The 16586-nt window shown below is 41.2% G+C and overlaps 1 protein-coding gene across 4 annotated transcripts in view; it reads left to right on the top strand.

The window, feature by feature from the left end:
- The first annotated feature begins 4041 nt into the window (after positions 1-4041).
- Positions 4042-16586, top strand: part of trim67 (tripartite motif containing 67) — a 43067-nt gene continuing 30522 nt past the window's right edge. For 2 of the 4 annotated variants that reach the window (XM_019268766.2, XM_027283990.1), the window contains exon 1: positions 4044-5245. In XM_019268766.2, coding sequence (XP_019124311.2) covers positions 4418-5245 — 828 coding nt within the window. In that variant the 5' untranslated portion in view covers positions 4044-4417. Of the gene's footprint in view, positions 5246-16586 lie in introns of all 4 variants that reach the window. The other 2 variants (XM_027283989.1, XM_019268767.2) reach the window with 2 other exon arrangements.

The following is a 16586-nucleotide window of genomic DNA, read 5'->3' as shown; positions in this document are numbered from 1 at the left end:
CTCCGTTTTTAAAAATACCCGTGTACGTGTAAACAGGGCCTGAGTCTGTCGTTCGTTTGTCACACGGCAGCTGTGTGACAAGCGGTTCGTTAATACAGGTCGTTTCGTTCATGTTTAGTGAACATCACTCACAAAGAGGGCTACAGCGCTGCACTAGTGAGAATGAACGAAATGACTCAATTGGTTCAACGAGAGTAAGTGATCCGATTCAGTAAAAAGACTCGAACTTCCCAACACGAAGACGCGCACACACTACTAGGGCACGTCACAAGCGGAGGGCGGTTGTGTTGCCAGATACAGTTTGTCCGATCCCCCCTTTCTGCGTAGTGCAAAATTGGGATGTACACAGTGAGTATCATACAGCATTCATTCAGTTCAGTCTGATTGTATTCATTCATTTTCATTCATTCATTTATTTAATGCGACCATGTACAGTATTAAACATAAACGATTACATTTGATGCACTGCACCAGAGTGCTTTTCATCTGCAGTCCCTTAGGCAGACACAAAACATATTACAGCACAATAACAAACAGTACAAAGCAAAAAAAAAAAAACCACACAGGACGCATAATACAAAATACAAAGTTACACACAATACCACATAACATACACCCACAATGTCAGTGGCTACAGAGCTCAGTATCCTTTAGCAGACTTTTTAATTTGGTTTTAAATGTGCTGATGGAGCTGCAGCTCTTTATATTGTCAGGAAGGGCTTTCCACTGAGTTGTGGTTTTCACAGAGAAGGCTGAATGCCCAAATGACGAAATGGTATGGTACAATCTGGTACAGAGGATATTCTGGAGGATCTAATAGAGCTTACTGAGCGAGTATACACAAAGTCACGTAGTGGAGGAAGGGCCAAACTATTTAACATTTTATAAACAAGGCACAAATTTGCCCAGTAAACTGTATTTTTCCAGTACCCTACAGTGATGGAAATGCATTGGCTTTTTGTCTAGAGTTTTTAAAGTTTTTGTTTGTGTATGGATTCAAGAGGTCTTATGGTTGTTTCTCCAGCCTGCCCCCAACATGTAATACAATAAGACATATGGGAAAGAATCATAGTGTGTATAAATATCTTGGCTGCGTCCAAAGAGAGACAGTTTCTAATATGTCTAAAGTTTGCTAAGTTGTACTTTATGGTTTCTTAAAGTTCAAATTTGGATCCAGTGTTACACCTCCTTTCACCTTTGATGAGGATATCAGCGTTAGGAGGTTGTACCATGGTTTTACAGAAAGACATACCCTTTGTCTTGTTTACATTTAGACATATAGAGCAGTTCTATAAGTAAGCAGTTCTCAAAAAGTCGGTCATACATTTGATTTATTGTCTCATAACAATCTAACCCATGATTTCATTCGTACTTACCATGAGTATTACCATGTGACATAAAGCAAAGTCAAGTCAACTATGCAATTTTGTCCAGAAACAAGAATGCAGGTTTCCCTCAAATCTGGCAACCCCCACGCTCTCTGGGGCCTCCCTTTTTCTTATTTGATATGGGCACAGATTGACAGAGAATTAGGCCAACTGAACACAGAGCTGTGATGAATGGTCGGTTTATTCAGCCACAACAGACCATTGAGAGGAGACGTAAATGTCATGGCTGTCGTTTTGCCACTAGGTGTCAATATAACTAGATGTTATAGATGTTGGGCAGAGGTTTGGAGTAGTTATAATCCAGTCAGTCACATGGTGGTACGTGTCTTGTGCATTAAATAAGACAATTAGTTTAGCTTTACATCCCATAGTCCTTTTAACATGAACCTAAAAGCATAGTGGACATGCCACTGGATACATAATCTGCATTTCTTCAAAAGTGTATCCTCTACCCAGGTAGATGTACAGATTTCGAGGAATCCTGACCTGATCTGAAAACCTTGGGTCTGGTCAAATACTCACTTTTGCTTTAGGAAGATTCCTAACTGGGTGAAAGGTCCTGGAAGTATTTACGTAGCCGCCATGATAAGAGCTGTTTGGATTCTCTAAACGTCAAGGAAAGAAGCTTCAATGTGAAGGTCAAACCTTCTCTAAACCGTGACAGACGTCCAGTGTCCTGCAGTTGATCTGTCTTTTTCCATAACTTGCTAATATGTTCATATATGAGTGGACAACCACCAGCAAGAGTGAGCGACCAGGCAGAGAAGCGATTGCTCTTAACCTCATGGAGCTGTTGTCACTAGTTGTGGTGCAGCTGTTTTGGACTTGTGCATTAGAACATCTGCTGCTTAGCACCTCCTCCCAAGCGCTCGGTCCCAGTCCGAGTCCTAAACAGATTCAACTCACTGGCGTTCCTCTCCTCAGAAGTCTTTAGTAAACAGTGAATGCCCCATCTAGAGCCAGTGTTTGGTTTGTCTGTTCTGAGCTACTGTAGAAACATGGTGGACTCAAGAGTTTTTAGATATAAAAGGTTTAGTTTGATGCAAGAACCCAAAATAACTCTTCTTTGATTGTAATTTAAAGGGGGTGGCACTGTTGGGCGTTTGGACAGGAGCATCTTACGATTGCTGCTCTTTCAGAAGTTGCATTACTGTCAGCGACAATTTAATTTGATCTTTCATCTGCAGCTAACGCACTGAGCCGTCTCAGCCCTGCCTTTTTAAATTTTCATGAGTACGCGTCCTTAAAGACGACTGAAACCAGAAGAAACATTTCAAGTTCTCACTTGTAAAAGAGCCTCAAATTCTTACCAAGCAGTGGAAGTAACTGGTGGAATCAGCCAATGTTTAGGTTTGCATGCATGTGCATATTTGTTCAGACTAGTTAATGGGATGCTAATAAGGCTATTAAATGGAAAAGCTGCCCCATTGGGATCAATGCAGCCTCCTGAGGGGGCTTCAGTCACGGCTGCTGTCTGGTCAATTAAATGTTTAGCGAACAGCAGGAGTTGTTCACACAACACAGAGGTACCATGATTGAACTCATGAGCATCTGTCCTCTCCGGGCACGATCAAGCTTCTCTTCATTAGTCTATACTCTGAGGTCTAATTGTTTTATCTTCATATATGTGCTAGATTTTCCTCACAAACATCTGTATCATCTGATCATTGTCCTGCCGTAAGACACGTGACCTCTGACGGAGACTCCAGAATTCTTTGGTAGCTTTTAGATTTCATAACACCAGGCACACAGTCAAGACATCCAGTGCCTGATGCAGCAAAGCAACCCCAAAACATCAGTGAGCCGCCACCGACTGCAGGGACCAAGTTCTTTTCTTTGAAGGCGGCAGATGCTGCCACTGACAGACACATGAAAAAGTCCAGATGGGAGTATGGGAGAAGAGAAAAAACTAAATTATAAGCATAACATTTAATCACGCACTACATAAAATAAAACAGGAGATTCTTTAATGTTAACTTACTCATTTGTATTATAATTACTTTCTTTTCTTGCTTTGCAAAACAAATATTTACAAACGGACACAATCTGGCAAGAGTTTAAATTCTGGATTTATTTTATTTATAAGACTTTATGATGATTATTCTAGTACTTTTAGATTTATAGGTGTTTCATTTTTCATTTTTAATGACACTAATGACCAAATGAACTGTTTACACGCAAACACTTGAAAATGGAAATGGAATTTTTACAGTAGTGTACAAAACTCTGTAAAATTACAGATATTATGTTGAAATGAACAACCAAACAATTTCTAAAAAAAAAACTTATAAGAATAATTTCTCATTTTTGTACAGTAGTTTTCCATTTTCTGAAATTCTGCACCAAAATCAACAAACCAACTGATTACTTTTGTTTTAATTTTACCGTTTTTGTTCATTTATTATTTATTTATTTATTTATTTATTTATTTTTGCATTTATTCTTTACAGTGCACACACACTTTTTCTCACACATGTCAGAGACATAAACCAAACAGGCTTAAAGCTATTTTAGGCATTTATGTGTATTTATAAGTAGAAATACACACCCACACACTGATTTTTAGCCCGATGTGCCCTCTCTGCTGTCTTTAAACAGCATGTATCAATCATGATCTTAATTTAAAACTGTTATTTTTATTTTTATTTTATTTCATGCTGCTTTTAAAATATTAAATGAATAGAAACTTGAGCATTTCTCACACTGGAGTTGATCCCTGGCAGTGTGGAGACGAAGTTTAACTCAGCAGTTAATTGAAATTCAGAGATCTTCTTTTTTGGCTTGTGGTCATAATCTTAAAGATTAGTGGGGGGTTTACATGCCCTGACAGTCAGGGAGATCTGCGGGTGTAGAGAGTCTTTAAATTAACCCGATCAATCAACTCAAACCACAAGCTCCCCAAATCCCCGCCCCGCTGCGCGCCTGCGCAGAGCCGCGTAAACCGGAGCTGTCCGCGTCAGTCGGTGCTGGAGGTGTTCTCGTTGCAGCTGCTTCTCTCTCGCCGGTCCACCGAAACACAGACGGGAGCGATGGAGGAAGAGTTAAAATGCCCCGTGTGCGGTTCTCTCTTCAAGGATCCGATCCTGCTGCCGTGCTCCCACAATGTCTGCCTGGCGTGCGCCCGCAACATCACCGTGCAGACCCCGGAGGGAGAGACCCCGGTGCAGAGCCGAGCGTCGGGCAGCTCTGACTACGACTACCTGGACATGGACAAGATGAGTCTGTACAGCGAGACGGACAGCGGGTACGGATCCTACACGCCGTGCCAGCTCAAGTCTCCAAACGGGGTGCGGGTGTTTCCTCCGGCCAACCCGCACCGGCACTGCTCGCTCACTTGCCCGCTGTGTCACAGGAGCGTCTCCCTGGACGAGCGGGGTCTCCGGGGTTTCCCTCGGAACCGGCTGCTTGAGGCCATCGTGTCTCGGTACCAGCAGAACCGCGCCGCCTCCGCGTCTTCTTCCTCCTCCTCTTCTTCTTCATCCTCATCCACCGCGGTGAAGTGCCAGCTGTGCGACCGCAACCCGGTGGACGCGGCGGTGATGTGCGAGCAGTGCGACGTCTTCTACTGTAACGCCTGCCAGCAGCGGTGCCACCCGTCCCGCGGTCCGCTCGCCAAACACCGCCTGGTGCCGCCGAGGCTTCCAGCGGCGGGCGGAGGTGCGGCAGGCGGAGGAGGGAGCGGTCAGCAGCCGCCCGCCACCGCGCGCAAACCGGCGACCTGCGTGGACCACGAAGCGGAAAACTTCAGCATGTACTGCTACGGCTGCAAAGCTCCGGTGTGCGTGAAGTGTCTGGAGGAGGGAAAACACGCAAAACACGACGTGAAACCGCTGGCTGTGATGTGGAAACAACACAAGGTGAGCGCACACACACTTTGACACACACACACACACACACACACACACACACACACACACACACACTGAGTCCAAGAGGCCTAAATGTGTTTAAAAGACATTATTACACTGATATTATCAATTAGGCTGCTGCTGAATACCAATTAGCTGTATGACTTACACACACACACACACACACACACACACACACACTGATGTATACACTGTAAAAAAAAGAAGATACATTTACAGAAATCCCCAAATTTTTTACAGTATTTTTCTTGTTTTTAGTTATATACAAACTCAAACTGTAAAATTACGAACATTTTCTGTAAATTAACAAACAAACCCTATTTTTAATTATTATATAAGTATGGCAAATTACTTATTTCTCAGCGTTTGTTCAGCGTTTTTTTAAAACAACATACAAAACTGTAAATTACAGACATTATCTGTAAATCAACAACCAAACTGTTTATGTCTATTTTAATTGTTATTGTTATTCAAATAATGGCTTACGCACGGAAATATAAAAAAAGGTACATTTATGGAAAATAATTTTTACAGTAGTTTTCTGTTTTCTTTTTTAGAATTGTGTACAAAACTTAAAATTATTATTATTATCTGGAAATGAACAACCAAACTGTTATTTGACTTATAATGTGAATAATGACAAATGACTTATTTCTCATTATTACAGTCGTTTTCTGTTTTCTTAAATTGTGCATCAACACTGTTTTGCCATTTTTATTGGGAAGCTGCTCATTTGATGGTTTTTTAATTTGCCATTTTTATTGGGAAGCTGCTCATTTGATGGTTTTTTAAATGATTTTTATTGGTTTTTTTTACAGTGTACACACACGTCAGAGCCTTGAAGCCTGTTATGAGCAGAAACACACACCCACACACTCAAACACATTGATTTGCAGCCTAATGTGCCCTCTACGTCTTTGAACAGCATGCATCAATCATAATTGCCATCAACTGTTATTTTATTATTACAGTGTGTATCGTGTTGTCCTTCCTCATCTTGTTTGCGTTCTGCAGTCATATTTGTTTCAGGTTGTTTCAGGTGAATGTGAAGGTGGAGGATGTTACAGCGAAGTCACAAATGAGGGGAAAGCCTTTGTAATCCTGTGTGGAGTTAGACAACCCTGACTGATCCACACAGAGGGAAATAACTGTGGGCGTAAACCCCTAGTTTGTGTGTGTGTGTGTGTGCAACATGAGTCATCTCTTGAATAGGTCACACAGCAGTTGTGTTCCTTGTTTGTTTTTTTTCGTTTCACTGGCCCACATCTGTGTGTGATGTGTTAGTGACTGTAGTGTAGGAGGTGGAGGAGGGTGGTGTAGTTCCTCAGGCAGGATCAGGACAGGAAGAATTCAAATTAAGCTGTAATTCAAGTGTGATGAAATATATGGTCTGAAAATACCTCGTTTAATTGAAAACTGTACTTCAAATTATATTTAGGTAGGTTTGTTGCTTAAGTATTTCCATTTCTGCAGGGAAATATTGTACTTCTTATTACATTTATATCTCATATTTAACAAGCATGGGGCCGTTTTTACCTTTTACTTTTGATATTTTAAGTACTGCTGCTTTCTATTGTGTGTGCATGATGATTTAAAGGACAAACTCACTCTCTGTTCTGTTTAGTGGCATCTAGTGGTGTACATGCCTCATCAAACATATCCAAAGCAATGAAAAGCCAAACATCAGTTAACACACAGACATCGCAGTTGATTAAAAAGCAGCAAATCATTGTGAATATGCAACCGTTCAGTCACTGAATGCATTGAATACAGAAGTAGAGTGTCAAATAAGAGACAACAAACTTGGATTTACAGCCATTTCACCTGCGAAAACACAAGAATTCTTATTTTTAGGTGATTATACACCAATAAAAACATAGTTATGCATATTATACTCCTTTTCTGTGACAATCTGTAAATACAGCTCGCTAAATTTTACACACTGGATCTTTTCAAAAGCGTAATTTCACTTCATTCATTCTCCGTTCGGTCTGCTGGGACAAAATTTGGCTCCAGCTTCGTGATAACACCGCCGTCCAAACTCATCCCTCCACGACTCTCCGCCTTCTCTCTGCCAAAAAATCACCCGCCTACTTCATTAAAAGATGATTAAAGTGATCTATGATTTATTACATTTTTGTAATGACTCTTTCATTAATTTCAAAAGTCCCCCTCCAGAGTTCGGGTCAACTCAAGTTCACTCCTCTAGGGTTACAATGTGAGTTGACTTTGCTGTTTTGAAATCTTTTAACATTTTATTCTGGAGAAAACTCAGATTTGGTTGCACATGGGACGGTGTGATATGTGTAACGCTGTAACTATGTAATTATGATGTTAATTATGAGATTATAGTGAAAAAAGCTCCACAGGGCAGAAAGCTAAAAGGTTTAAAGCCATGGTAATACCGATATTTAAGAGGCGGCGGGATCAGTGCGTGATTTCACACAAGCCCCTTCTTTAATCAGACCACTTCCTGTGTTTAATGCAGCGTTGCATAAGACCATCACCATCGTAATCATCCAGACTTCCTGAGTGTAAATTAAAAGCCATTTTTGTCTGTCTCCCACTAAGTGGGTCACTGGGACTAGTCTCGCTGTCTCGCTGTCTCTCCATTCGTCATTCACGTTTTCAGCCTCTTTCCTCAGCTTCTTGTCCATCATTCACCTCCTCTACCCGTCCGCATCTCCTTCTCCGTCTCTTTATTTACACTCTCTTCCTTCCTCCCCCACCTCCCTTACGTCTCTCCCTCTGTCGCGCCCCGTCCCATAAATGGACCGTGAAAATCCCATCAGCTTACAGGAGTGAGAGGGCGTTGATAAGTAATGAGCAGCGCATGAATAAGAGATGGACGCCACTTAGTTAATATGGTGTCCTTCACGTTGGGGGAGATCGATGGCTGGCTGTCCTCTCTCTCTCTCTCTCTCTCTGTCTGTCTGCACTTGAGCAGCCTCTGAGCCTCGTGTACGTCTTTCAAATGGCTTTGGAGTTTTTGAAGTGAAGTGAAGGGTTTTATTTTGGTGGGTAGCACTCATTTCCCTTTTTTGTTCAGCCTGTTTATGTCAGTATCCTCCTCCTCCTCCTCCTCCTCCAACCGTCTTCATCTTTGTAGTGTTCTTCATCTTCTTCGTCGTAGTGGCACTCAGTGAGGTCAGTACTGCAGAGCTGGATTTATTTTGATGATCCTTTTTTGTTCACCCTGTTTTTGTCAGTATCCTCATTCTCTTGCTCCTCTTCCTCTCGTCTTTCATCTTCTTCTTCTTCCAGCTAATCAAAACAAATGGCTGCTTTTACCTTTTTTCTCAAAAATGTGCAGATATTTCAGTGTTTTGTGAAAGCTTTCCTCAACAGACTGAATGTTGGTTCCATTGTAGACTTGTGAATTTCTAAGATGGTCACATAGCAAATCATGACGTTCAATTCCGCACGTTGAAACATTTCAATTACGAATCCTTCACTGGGGCTAATATTGATATGTGAGACTTGTACTATATTGCAGATGGCATCGCGGTATCTGGTGGGGTATTCGAGTAGCTGATTGCAACCCCTTCGCCTCATCCTCTTCTTTCCTAGTGTGATGAAACGACCATGGTGGCAACAAAACATACAAAAGCATGATCAAGAGCCGGTGTTTGAACGCCGTAGGAGGAGAATATGCAGCATTTATAGATAGAAATGGGTCATAAGGCAACAAACACATAACGATTCTTATTTTCAGGTGATTATACACTAATGGAAACATAGTTTAAAAGGAGCCCCCTTAATCTTACACACTGGACCTTTAACTCACAAAGTCTGCTCTACAGCAACACATTTATATCTGCCAGAGGGGGAAGAGGCCAGTTCCTCTTTGTCTTCTCTGATATATTATTCTGTGCAGTAATCCTACTTTATCTTGATCTTTATGTAGTTGCTTATCTTTGGCTAATCCTCCTGCCATTGTTCCTGTCAGATCTTTAATCAGTTTTGTTTATGATATTCAGATTTTTACACCGCAAATTGTTCCTGATCAAAACATGGGATTAAGCTTGTAATTAAAACCAATGAACTACCTGGATTTTTAAATCTCATAGGCCGCAGAGAACATGAATCATTTAAGACCCTCCCTGCTCTCTGCGGCTGACTGACGTTGGTTTGTTTGTTTTGTTGGCTGCCATGCCTTTAAACGTCCTCCAGATGTAAATAATATTTATTTAACTATAGGCTGATAATGGATTAATATGCATGATTTTTGTACCTCCAAATTATACAGACTGGCTACCATGATTCAGCAAAGGATGCTTATGTTTGTGGTGTGTTTGTGTAGCCTGCGGCTGTAGACTGTAAGTAACATCACGTCTCCTGTGGTTTAAACAGATTTCTAGTTGTCAATCAAATTCCTTGGAGAGTGAAGCAGCAGCATGTGTGTGTGTGTGTGTGTGTGTGTGTGTTTTATCCGTGTATAAATATGTTCGATTAATCATTTTACAACATTTTGTGTGTTTTACAAAGCCAGTCTCTGAGAATGAACTTACAGAGACAGAGAGAGAGGACGATTGTTGTTTGTTGTAAATACTTACAGAGACAGAGAGAGAGGACGATTGTTGTTTGTTGTAAATCAAACATTAAGTACATCGTGATGCAGCCCGGGGGTATGACACACACACACACACACACACACACACACACACACACACACACACACACACTGAGAAAGCATAAATATGCATATGTGAAGCGAATGAACTTCCGCTGAGGGATTGCAGAGGACGACACACTGATCCAGTTTCCTCCGATCAGTCAAGTAGAAAACACACTGCTTATTTAAGGCTGACACACACACACACACACATATATATATATATATGCATCCACACGTGCGTTATGGTGTGTGTATACGTGTGACCTAGCTCAGTTCAGTAAACAGCAGCTAGCTGTGGCGCTGCCTCAGAGTTAAATATTAAAATCCATAAACGCAGAGTTGCCGATTTCTTCTGCTGAGTGTGTTTTAGTGTTTGCACCGTCATCTGAAGATCATTTTTAAAATGGGACACTTTGATTTTTGTCACGTGGCGGATAGTCATGAAGTTAAAATGTCTGCTTTGTATACCCATCATCCACCTCGACTGCTATCCTCTGTGTAGAAATGTTGCAACCCATTTGTCAAAAGACATTAACAGTGTTTAAATGTAATTTCTTGCCCTTTATCTGCTCCAGTGTGTACCCCCCTAAGATCTTTCACATCCTCTCTCCTGGTTCCAAATACCTTCAACTTGGCTGATCAAACAATATGTGATTTAACATATCTGCCTCTCCTGTAATTGCATTTTCTTTTTTTTTGGTAAGTGTAGGCTTGTGTCTCTCTGTATGTTAGCAGATAAGCCTTGATCACAGTAGGTTTTTCCCCAAGATGTTAGTTTATCTGCTTCTTTGCCCTGGTGGATTACTGTGTGGTACCTCAAAAAATTGAATGGGGAATGATGTGCGATCTCCTTCTGTATTTTGATTTGCACTGACAGGAAATTCTTCCACGTCTGTCACCTGATGAATCTTCATGTAGTTCTGCTGGGATTTCGACTTTCTGACCCTTTCCAGCCAACTGTTGTTGTCTGCTGCTTCAGACAGTGAAACAAAGCTGCTGCTGAAGTTGTTGGAGTTGTAGTTTCCAGTATTTCAAATATTTCAAAATATGAGCTCAACCTCCCACACTGTCCGTCCACCCACTTTGGCCACCTCCAGAAAATCATGTGTCGTTTCCTGTGAGTCATAAAGACTAGACTTTTTTTTTTTTTTTTTAGATCCGTCATACAGTGGGATTTGAATACAGTATATGAGATCATTGGAGGATTGTCTTAAACAGTGTCATCCAGCTCGGATAGGAAACATTTCTTCTTTCTCGCTTATTTCAGTCCACAAATCAGAAAGAATTCATCATTGCATGTAAACCACAGTCATTTCAGATCAGTATTCTGATGTACGGTTTCAGATTTTTGCTCAAACGTGAACATTTTCTGTTTCTGATTACATGTTGAGTGTTACTCACTGAGGACAGTGCTGCAGCTGCAGCTCCCTTTCTTGTTCACCTTGTTTTTGTCAGCATCCTCCTGCGTCTTCTATTTATTCAAGAGCTCCTCGTGGTTTTAAAAAATGGGAAAAACACACAACTACCCACCACCAAAACTAGTTTCCCTGAACTCCTATCTTTATAGATTTCAGGCGCCAAATAGACCATGAAGTCGGTGAAGGAAGCATCAGTTTTTAGATTTATACCCCTTTCATTTAAAGTAGTTGTTGATGAGATTTGGGAGTTGAGTTTTGGTGAGCCTAATGCTCGTGTTTCAAGAGTGCATCATGTCCACGGATGCACTCTTGAAATGTTCTATAATTTATGATGAATTTATGAAGTATGTTAGTTGGGAAGTTCATAGAAATGTCAGCTCGTGTTCCCAAGACAGACGTCCAGTAAAAACCTTCTACGTGTTTTGATGAAGCTGCAGTTGAAGTTGCAAACTGCAACCAAATGAATACTCCCCCACGCTTCGCCCTCTCCTTCCATGCATGTAAGAAAAACTCGAGAAAGAAAAGCAAAAGGACATACTAGATCAGAGCTTGTCCGTCTGTTCTGGGCTAATGTACAAAAACGGCGACGGAAACATATAAATGGACATTGTCGTCAGATCCAGCTATTAAAGTCCCCTAAAAATGACACTCTGGACCTTTCACTGAAATGTTTAATGAGGCATCAAGTGTGTGCTAGTGGGAAAGAGAGTATAACCAGATGGTCAGTGAGTGGGTGGCTGACTTCAAGACTTCAAGAGATGATGTAGATTTATTCTGGTAGAGTAACATGACATGGCACGAAGGCTGGTTTGTACAAACTTGTCTATCCCGGGAAGCACGCAGCAGATTCACTGACTGCTGGCATCATTTAGTCTTGTGTTTCTCATCTGTTGGCATCCTGACAAAACATTTTGACAAGCATGTTACTATCTAATCTGCTGTCTGTTTTATTTTTTTATTGTGTACATGGAGCTTTTATGTGGGTCAGAAACTCGCTTCATTTATAGTAATACTGCACTTTTGAATATTTGCCAGATCTTTAAAAACGTCTGGCTTGCATGCATTGGAGTGTAAGATCACAGAGTCCCATTGTTTTCAGTACATCATAGTGCAGTGTTTATGGGTAGCATGAGAGTTGTCAATCTGCTCATGCTTACTTTCTATATTAAGACACAGGAAGACGCATGTTGTGATATGAAAGAGAAGAGAAGCCGCTTTTGATCTCAGTCAAAGCAAGTTGAAATCCATAAACATCAGCTGGTCAAATTACTCGTGCTTCAGTAGTAAACATCACATCGACATCAGCTGCTGCTTTCTATAGATGCGGCATGTTATTGTAGATTTTTATGCTAAAGAGCATGGACAGTATAAAACACCGAGTGTAAACATGTTTGAATTTTAATGACTAATATATTAGAGAAACACTTCATGACTTAATACGAGCACAGCGTGAAAACACTGTACCGATTCTCTCAGTGTAGCAATGTTTTCTATCTAATGTCTAATAATGTCCTTTTGAAACTGAATTCAGCGCCTCAGGCGGCATTACAAGAAATTACTACAAATTCTATCGCAAAGATAGTTGCTTTCATCTCCCGGTGACGCTGCTATTGAGGTAATTTAGAGCGAGTGCTGAACTGTGCCGACTGGCTGTGCCTGACTAACCTCATTCCAGATGGCAGCTTGCCGACCATGTCAGGTCAGCCCCACTCGCTGTTACCTCAGGCCTAGAAACACACACACACACACACAATGTAGTACAGTGCTTACAAGGACGTTATGTTGACTTAATTCCCAGGAACCCTTGAGGACCTTTGAAACATTTACATCTATATGTAGATATCAGTTAGTATAGTTAGTGTAGGATATGTTGTTGTAATGTCAGTTGCAGTTACCTCTATGAAAACTTCATTAAAAAATCATTGATGAACGAAAAAATGAAACTGAAAGGATTTTCTGGGTCTTCAACACGGGGTCCGTGACCCACAGAGGGTCCACAAAGTTACTACAGGGAAGCCGCTTAAAATCTCTGATATACTAACACACACAATAACATGAGTCCAACGCATTATTAGATACATTCGGTGTATATATTATTCATTCTGTGTTATAGAAGAGGATGCAGGAACCTTGAAACCAAGTGTTTACCCTAAAATAAATAGCTGACCTTGTGGAGACTGGATTTCTGTCCTCACATGGGAGCTGAGTCCTCATGATATGACCCCGTTAAAAGATTACTGTCCTCACAATGTCATGACACACACACACATGCACACACACCATTGCACAAAGTAACTCAAGGCTGTGCTGCTGGACTTGTGCATGTAGGTTAATGCACACTTTACTACACTTCCTCTCCTCTGGCTGTAACACTGCAGACGTGCTCTGCAGAAAGACTGTAGTGTGTGTGTAGCTGGTGTTAACACACTAAACTACAGTGTGTGTGTGTGTGTGTGTGTGTGCGTGAGAGAGAGAGCGACTATTTGTGGTCTATTTTTGGCAACAATATGACTGCTGATGCCAGACCTCTAGGGGAAAGTGTGGACATCCTATAGTGGAACAATGAGCATCGTTACCATGGTTACAAGCGGCTGCTCATTCATTAGGAAGCCCGATAAATTAAACAGCAGGATCGTGTGCTTATAGATTAGAGTCGTATATGTGCATAGGCCAGCTTCTATGTATTTGTCTGCTCCCATTAACATTTGCTGTAACAGTCAACCTTATAAGCATGATAAAAAAAAAAAAAGTGTCCCATGATAGGCCGTAATAGATTCATCATCTTCAACAAACCTAATTTACACTTGTTTTATGACAATTACGCCTTCGGCGATCTACATACCCTCTGCATTTATTAATATGGAAGATGCCCTGGTTAATTATTGATTAGAGGGGCTGTTCTTTACTTCTGATGCCTCGCCGCCTTGCGCTCTCCCCTCAGAAGCAAACCCCCACGAGGAAAAAGTCAGGGTGATAAAATGATGCTTCCTCCTTCCTCCTGGAGCTCATTCATGCAGCTCTGGAAGCAGCCACTGATCCCGGCTACGGTTTATCTGAGAGGCCTGGGGAGGAATCCATTACTCTGGAGATGATGTGACAGCGTTGAGCTCTGGTTGGGTGACAAACTGTGAAAGTTCTCATCATAGGAAAAAGCAGTGGAAGCATTTGAAGTAGCTTTTTCTGCCTCTGCGAGGACTTCCTTTTGATGTGCTGAAGAACATAAAGTCGAAATTTACAGTAGTGTATACTTTATGGTTCATGATGGACACTTAATGAATGAGTATGTGAAAGAAGCTGACTCATAGAGATGAAGCAAAACTTTTTGCACAGCTGCATCGGACTGCATTTAAGCAGTCAACCGTGATGCTATAAATATTGATGGTTGCATATAGATGCTTAAAAAGCTTCATATAGCGGCTTTCTGCTCTGCATGGAGAATAACTTCTGCTCCACATCTTGGTTATCTGGGTTGGAAACACATAGGTCAAGTTGTTTTTTTAAGTCCTGCTCACAATGCTTGACAACTACTGAAGGGATTACAACGAAACAACTCTCAGACAATAACACTCCATCTGCCTCGGGTCTAATTTCTGTTTCTGTTGCAGATGTTACCATACCAACACTCTAAAATAACATGAACTCTTAATTTGGATACTTCTATTAGCACACTTATATGTAGTACACGATGTACTCCCCTGTAATTTCAGCAGGTTAGTGCTGTCTCAATTTGATGCACGTGCACTTATGTGCAATCACATGTCACCGCTTGCCAAATTGCAACCGGACGGAGCATTAGCGCCCAACATTTGACGGCCTAAATATAAAGTACACAGCATTTTGCCATAACTGAGAATGCGGACGTAGTTATGTGCTGAAAATATCAAAGGTAAGTACAGAAGTACACAAATAGAGAGGCGGCGATGGTACACCTGCTGAACATCAAACCAAAGGTCTCTATAAGCTGAGTGGACTGGAAATACCTCCTGTCGTATTCAGATGTATAAGAACCCTAATGGGATGATAATCATTGCTCCAGCTTTTAGTCAAACACTCAGGTGTTACCAAGGAAACGCAGTTACGGCTTGTAGGAATCTGAACTGTCCTCTGCTGTGCAGTTCATGGTGTTCATTCGTTCCTGATCATGTGCACTTCCTCGGCCATTATCCCTCACTTAAGTCAAGAGGAATTACACCAGAATCTAATTTGTGCATTTATCTCTAAATGCTACATAGAAATCTGCTGCATTAGCCCCTGTCCGTCTCAAAATGACCATTTGAACGTCATATTATACTGACAGTGTTCTATTATCAAAACAGTGACTGTAGTCGCTGTGACTAATACAGACTAATTTATTTATCCATTGTGGCTTTTTCCTGATATTTAGATTGTTTTGTTTTTAAATTAATTTCAATCCAGCTGGTTATGCTTCTGTTTTGTTTTGTTCAGGCTAAAGCTAAATGTGTTCGCTTGTGATGTATTAGCCTTAAAATGGTTGTGTAGCACGGCGACAGGATTGGGAGGCTGGGCGATGGGTGGATGAGAGGATAAAGATGAGGAAAGGAAGGAAAAGGAGATTGGTTTTGACCTCCACCAGATGTGAAACACTAATACTGTAACACAGCTGGCTTGACTGAGGGAGAGAAAGGCTGATTGTTCTGGTGGAGTACAGTTATGTATGCTATAATCTTACGCATAGAGTCTCATTTTAATCAGTTTTTGACAACGTATGTGTAGCTGTGTGGTTGGATTAGACCAATCCAAGAGGTTGTTTTGGTCTTTTATCAAGAATTAGTCCTGGTACAGTCATTGTAGCAGTTAATTAATTACATACACTATCTCTTATACATTCTGTAGATACTACATTGGTTTGTTTATGGCAACGTTTTTAATTATAATGATTTTAATGAATTATGGTGCAAACAGCATTTCACGGGCTTGTTGCAAAGCCTTTTTCAGAGGCTTTTTATTGATGATTCAGGTTTTTAAAATATTAAAACACATGAAAAGAAATAGATTTTCACACATAGCTAAAATTATCGATATCCAACACAGAGCTGTGAGTGTGAACCATCACACACAGAGCGGAAATTGTGCTGCATCTTCTGTAATATATCAAGAACTGGTTGTCTTGGTTGTAGCCAAATTCGCCCTGCAATCTGCCACTGATTCACTTTGGCTCTCCATGAGTGTGTGCCTCAACATGTTGACCAAATGTCCAGTCCGTCCATTCATTTTCTTACATGTATCCAGGGTCAGGTCACGGTGGCAGCAGGTTAAACAGCGTCCTGGGGGA

The sequence above is a fragment of the Larimichthys crocea genome, chromosome XI (genome assembly GCF_000972845.2).
Source record: "Larimichthys crocea isolate SSNF chromosome XI, L_crocea_2.0, whole genome shotgun sequence".
NCBI lineage: Eukaryota > Metazoa > Chordata > Actinopteri > Sciaenidae > Larimichthys > Larimichthys crocea.
Note: the sequence above shows the minus strand (reverse complement) of the source record. Positions and strands in the feature narration are given on the sequence as shown.